General features: G+C 39.0%; 1 protein-coding gene across 1 annotated transcript in view; it reads left to right on the top strand.

Annotated features, from left to right (window-relative positions):
- Positions 1–4,328, top strand: part of TNIP3 (TNFAIP3 interacting protein 3) — a 78,129-nt gene extending 73,801 nt beyond the window's left edge. The window contains exon 12 of the mRNA XM_019522044.1: positions 3,086–4,328. Within this exon, the coding sequence (XP_019377589.1) occupies positions 3,086–3,117 (32 nt within the window). The 3' untranslated portion in view covers positions 3,118–4,328. The remainder of the gene's footprint in view (positions 1–3,085) is intronic.
- The last annotated feature ends 2,180 nt before the right edge of the window (positions 4,329–6,508 follow it).

Below are 6,508 nucleotides of genomic sequence, written 5' to 3'. Positions count from 1 at the left end.
TTCTGCCACTACAGTGCAACCCATAAGCACTCAGGGTGGCTTATAATTTCTGCTTCCTTCAATTTCAAGACCTTTTATTTTCTTTTTCTACTTTCAAAGATCATATAAAGATTCTGCATTTTTTCCATAGAATATCAGTCAGACAGGACCATTATAAAGAAAAAGTAGGATACATATATTAAACAGTACTAGGGTTTTAAACTTTCATAGACCTATTTCCATAACAGACTTTCCATTTCCTACTTTGCTGTCAGTAAATGGTCAAAGCTATTTTAAATAGCTTCAGTTACACCGAGGAGCTCATCTTTTAAATCTGCATGAAGCTAGTTAAGATCTGATAGTTAAGTTATAACGGAAAATATTTTAAAGTAAGGTTTTCTCTGTTTCTCTGATACTGTTAGTTCATATGAACATTGTACTACTGGTAGTCCAGGGCACTTTTACATGTGCTCCAGGAGTGTGGGGGGTGGTGCGTTAATTAGAGTGGCTCTGAGAGCCTCTCTAATTAAAGCTCTGCAGCGCCTTGTGTAGAACAGCGTCCCTGTGCCTCAAAATGGTGGTGGGGGTGCTTGAATGAAAGCTCATTTGAAGGGTTTTCATTCAAGCTCCCCTTCCACCACTTTGAAGCACAGGAATGCTAATACATAAGGTGTGGAGGCTGCTGGAGCATGGCAGTTACCAAGCTCCAGCTGATTAAATGAATCGAGTCTGCAGCATGTCTATATTCACCCTGAGTGATAGGGTATAAATTCATAGATATGTATGAGCTATTTGCATAGGCGATGCATGGGGGTGGGCATGGGGAGGCATGTGCCCCCCCTGAAATTGGTTCTAGCTGGCCGGGGAGTGGGGATTGTGATTGGGGTCAGCGATCAGCCACTGGGTGACACCCCCCCAGTTCCTGATCAGTTGCTGGGGAACCTACCAGTCACCCATGGCTATTTGATTTTCTTTTCTTCTGGCATCATGAAAAATTCATTTTGATGGGGAATTTCTGTAGAAATTAATTTGATTTCTCTTTCTCTAAAGACGATGCAAAATTTATTTTGTCTTTATTTGTCTGTTAACGTAAATGCCACAACTTTGCATCTAGGAACAGAAATTACACATAAACCTGTATAAGTGATCAGAAACTGATTCTAATCTGTAACACAACAGAAGTTCAGTGCATGTAAATCACTTTCAAGATGGCTGAAGCTGGTTTAAATTAAATCTGGATGGATGTAGTATCAGATTTTAACCTATTTAGGTTAAATCAGTTTATTGAACATCTGTCTCAGATCCCCTCCAGAGTCAAGTTAACTCACAGTCCACCAGCATCCCAGGATACATTGCGTCTCCCCTGCAAACTCCCCCTTGGAGGTTGGGCAGGCTAGCCTTGATCCAAACTGTCTGCTCCAGCTGAACAGGGAGACATGCACTAGCACCCCAGGCCTTCTCACCTCAGCCATTGCAGGCTTGTGGCTGCATTTCTGGAATCAAAAGTTAATGTCTGTTCACTTGCTTATCAGATCAATCTACACGGCTTAGACAAACCTGCAAAGATTGAATCAATTCAACCTTGGGGGGAGACCTTGGGGCGTTTTTCCTCGGTGTCCAGCATGCACATCTCTGAGTGGAGCTTCGCTGGGCAGTAGCCACCAGCACTCTAGCTGAGTTTGAGGGCCAGTGGGCACTGTCTGGCATGCTCTGCTCGGTGTCCCCCCAGGGAGCACTTGTTTTGGCCCTGTAACCCTGCACGTGCACACCCTGTTTTCTTATGATTTGTCCCCCGAAATCAGTTGGATTTTTAAAAGCTCTGGCCACCCAACCAGTGGTGGGCCCAATTTTTAGTGGGCTGGGCCTGCGGCCTTTTTAATTTAAATAGGTCAGCCTTGGGCTTTCTGACTGTCTGTACTTAGCCTGCAAGTACAAGTTTTACTTATCTCTTCTTAAGTAAGGGCCCAAGTCTCTCTTGTTGGCTCTTACTGCAGTATGCATTTTAGATGTAAAACTATTTTGTTTTACATTTAAAACAAGATAAATGCAAAATTTTCCACCTTAAAACTAATTGTTTTGAACTGAGGCAAAGCAACCAGGAAGCAACCTTGATTGCTGTAGCAGAAGATACTCCACATGGAAAGGAAATTTCTCAGTAGAAGCAGTTCCACAATATTCTAACCTTGCCCTTTTGTGGAAGGAGAATGCCTGTAATGCTCTGGGATTTGGTTCAGTCTCACCTAAACAAGACCATTTTATTTCTAGGCATAAATTAGAGCAACTCCTAATCCAAGACCAGTTGGTTTTGTGATTCATTTTTTTTAAAGCAATACTTCTCCATTTGGATATCATCTGCACTGTACATTCTGACACAAATGACAGGCATAATGTTTTGGAGCTGTAAACTATTTCCTTGGATTATCTCAGAATACCCTTAGAATAATTTCATATTGCTATTTTAATTATTTTCTTTTACATCAAGTACAGTTCATTTTTCCTTGTGGTTCTAGCAATTTATTATAGCATTTCATGAACCTCTGCTGAAACTTTCTCAGAAAGGAGGCATGCATTATATTGGTGATAGCATGTTTTCCTTTCTAAGACTATATTTTTTTCCTATTTCATGCGAGTTACTAATAGATGCTTGAACAACAGATAATAACAGACACTATTAGATTTCATAAATCATATCGTACTTGATTTTATATGGTACTTGAAAGAATCAATACTTGATTCTTTACTTTCATTTCTTGTGTAGTGTTTGCATTCTGGGCAAATGAGAATGGCAGTATTTTACTCTGACTTTATAGAAATGTAAATGACTGACACAAGAGGAAAGGCTGTGGCCTGTTAGGCCTTCCTAGGTATTGGGTAACCTTATGAATAGGTCAGTAAGTTTATTAGATACTATTAGCCATTGTTACAGCATTCCTGCCCATTTCTTACTTTTCCTTCTATATATTGTAACTCAGGAGGGACTGTAAGTTTGGGACAACATAAAACTTTGACTCTAATAATGGAGAGTCAAAAAGATATGGTACTAAAGGGAAATTAGTCAACAATTTCTTTGTATTTTTCAATTAAAAATGCTTTAATTTATTTACAGATTCCTCCTCGAAGAAAGAAGTCCATCACTGACAGCACGTGACCTAGAGAAGGGCAGACAACAGACCGAGAGCTAGCCTTGTGACTTCATTATTAATTGTTTTTTTCCCCTCCATCGCTTCTCTCTAGTGCCTGTTACCTATACCTGGAAAAATCTCTGGTGGTTATGGAGAAGCAGATCTTTCATAGCCTGTGATCCTCAGGATCCAGTTAAACTGGATGGGAAAATATTCCTCTTCTGAGGAAAGACACTAGCTATCTTGGTTATCAGAAATTTATTAAAAGTGGTTATGGTATGACATGTAAGGTGACTGGGGATTCAGAGAAAGTTGCATTGGATTTGACTACAAAACTTTAAGGACACTAATGTCCTGGTCTAGTGTAAAAATCCAGTTTATTTGATTCCTAAAAATTACTTTATGCCATTGTGAGTTCTGCACTCATTTCTAAGTCTGGAATGCATATGAGTTCTCTAATGAAATGGAAGTCTGGCTTATCATTTCAACAGCCTTTGTAAGATAAATGAGGTGGCATAGATGGAATAATAGAGACTGAGCCTTCTTTCATTTAAGTCAAGGCTAGCATTCTTGTTGTTTCAAGCCTAGTGTATATGCAGAATATGATTATAATATTATCTGTATGTACATATACATGTAAATAGAATATTAAAGGAACTATTTAATGGATTTAGATTGACGATGAAAACAGGTTTCTACTTCCATGAGGGATTTTTATCAATTAATAATTCTAAATATAACTGTTTGATCTCGAATCTGAGAATAAAACTAATGTATCTAACTGAAATCATACTTACTGTAGTTTATGTATGATACTGCATGATGCAACCTATTTACAGGATTATCTCTTTCCCTTCATATTTTTAACAGGAAAAATTTTACAGGGATTCTACCACAGCTTGTTGGAAATCTGCCTTGAATCAGGGGCATGGTTGGTAGTAAACTACATCAAATGTCCAATGGATGTACCTAGCCAGTCCTATATTTGTAAAGATGATTCTAATATCACACCTTTCCTAAATTGGGCCAAGGCAAGCCTTTCAGGTGAACCTATGCGCCTCTACAATATTATGCAGCATAATTCCCACATGAATAACAATCCATTTCGATTCCTGTTGTATTACAATAATAAACATAAAACTTTAAATGTTAGCAGTATTTCAACTTGGGCACAATAGACAAAAATGCATGGGAAAGGACTTCTCTGCTATTAAATTTATTCCTTGACCACTTTGTCTTTGCCTTCACTTCACTTTTATCAAGGAGAAAAATCACCCCTATGTTTTAACACAGAACATGAAAGCATGAGCAAAACACCAAACTAACCATTCTCTGGAGAAAATGTTTTCATTACCTTTTAAAACTCTTGAGTTCCATTGCAACATTAGCTATGGAATAAACCCCAAATATCCATTAAAGGTACAGAAAAGAGTTTTATCTCTGTGTGGGTACAAAGTTGGCTTCCAGAAACTGTAGCAGCAGATAATTTAACTAGCAAACAATATACCCATACTACTCCTGATTAGCGATTTGGCTAATAAGGGTGAGATCATGGAAAATGCTAATGCAATGCCTAAGGAAAATCCAATTATAATGTAACCTAATTCAATTCAAACTCTCAGTGGGTGACCAGTGTTGTGGGTAGGGCACCCCACACTCAGAGATGTAGTGAATGTTTAAAACAGACAAGCTTCTGTGCATCTGGCAGTAGAGCCAACAAACCCCCATTTCATTCACTTCAATCCATCTCCCCAACTAATTACGAAGGTTGTGCCTTCTATTTGTGAAGCTTACCTCATTATCATATAGTTTGTGTGAGCACTATCTGGCCTAAAGGGAGATGACTCAGCATAAGCTATTCACACTAAGAAAATAGAGTTTGCAGTTCTAACTTTCCTTTTTTATTTCTACGTTTAGTCACAGCACTTTTAATGCTTGACTGGCTAGGGCCTGATCCTATAAACATTTACTCTCACAAATCCCATTGAAGCCAACTATAAGGCATGGCTTCCAAAGTGGCGTGCATGGAAGGAAAACATTTGGGTACCTTTTTTCTTGTAAGTTCCTTTCTTGTGATGTTATGTGTTTCTCAAAACCAGACACTGTCTACTATCTGAATTAGTGTCATCATACTAGATGCACCAAATATTTTTTTTTTGTGTGACACACAACTGAAAGGGAGGAAAAAAGGCCAATTAAGTTAAACCAACTGCAGTTTACTTCTTCAAGATTGCTCGCTTCAGATAGTTCTTAAGCTTTGTTTAATCTAGTTGATGGAATTCCCACCACTTCTCTTTTAAGACTATCCCACCTTTTAACAGGTCTCCGTCATAAACCTGTTGCTCAATTTTCAGGCTGTATTTTTCATTCCCAAATGTCATTCTGCCATTTCTTTTTATTATTAGCTTTGTCTAGCTTATTTGTTTTCAAGTGCTGGAAGAAATACATGATCAGAGCCCATTGATAACTTCATAGGCTGATTTTTTTTCTTTTTTTCCTGAAGGTATTTTGGGATGCTATTCAAAATTTGGAGATATTGTAATTGTCTTATAGGTGGTAGATTGGTGAAGTGGTTAATGGTGCAGTGTGTGTGTGTGTACACACACACACACACACACACACACACACACTCTTTTATTTATTTATATATATAATTTGTGTGTGTATGTATATAATTTGTATATGTTTGGGTGATATCATTTATTGGTCCAATATTTATTGTTTGGAATAGATTTAGAAAACTTTTCAAATGCAATACATTCTTCTTCAGGCATATTTCCTGGAACAAGGGTGTCAAATTTATCTGGCCCCATGTGTGGTGCCCACCCCAGCCAGTCTGGGATCTATGCCACATCTAGCGCCCACCCCCTGCCCAGTCTGGGAATGCACTGCATGCAATGGGGGTTCTGAACTGGTGGGAGGGGAGGGGTTGGAGGGCAGTGTGCTGTGTGCTACATGCAGTGCAGGTCCCAGACTGGCCGGTATGGATGCCAAATGCAATGCAGGTCCCAGGATGTGTGCTGTACATGCCACCTACTCCTCCCAGTCTGGGATCCACACTAAGCGAGACATCTTCCACAACTGGTCTGGGGACCCACTCTGCAAGTGGTGCCTGCTTGAGATATGTGCTGCATGTAATGGCCCCCAATTGTTCCAGGAAGAGCACTGCATCAATGCAACCCTACCATCTATACATGGTATATGGTGGGATGCGGGGTGTACAAATTATTCAGTGTGTTCTGATACAACAACACTAATTCAGATAGTAGATAGTATCTGAGTTTGAGAAACATATCCTCACAAGACAGGAAATGAGAAGAAAAAATATATAAATAAATAATCATATGACACTTTCTTGTTTAACTCTTCCTAATTATGCAGCTAGTCCAATAAAAGATATAATCCTA

The sequence above is a fragment of the Gavialis gangeticus genome, unplaced genomic scaffold (assembly GCF_001723915.1).
Source record: "Gavialis gangeticus isolate Ggan-Ray unplaced genomic scaffold, GavGan_comp1, whole genome shotgun sequence".
Classification (NCBI taxonomy): domain Eukaryota; kingdom Metazoa; phylum Chordata; order Crocodylia; family Gavialidae; genus Gavialis; species Gavialis gangeticus.
The sequence above is the reverse complement of the archived record's forward strand: the minus strand, read 5'-3'. Positions and strand labels throughout refer to the sequence as shown.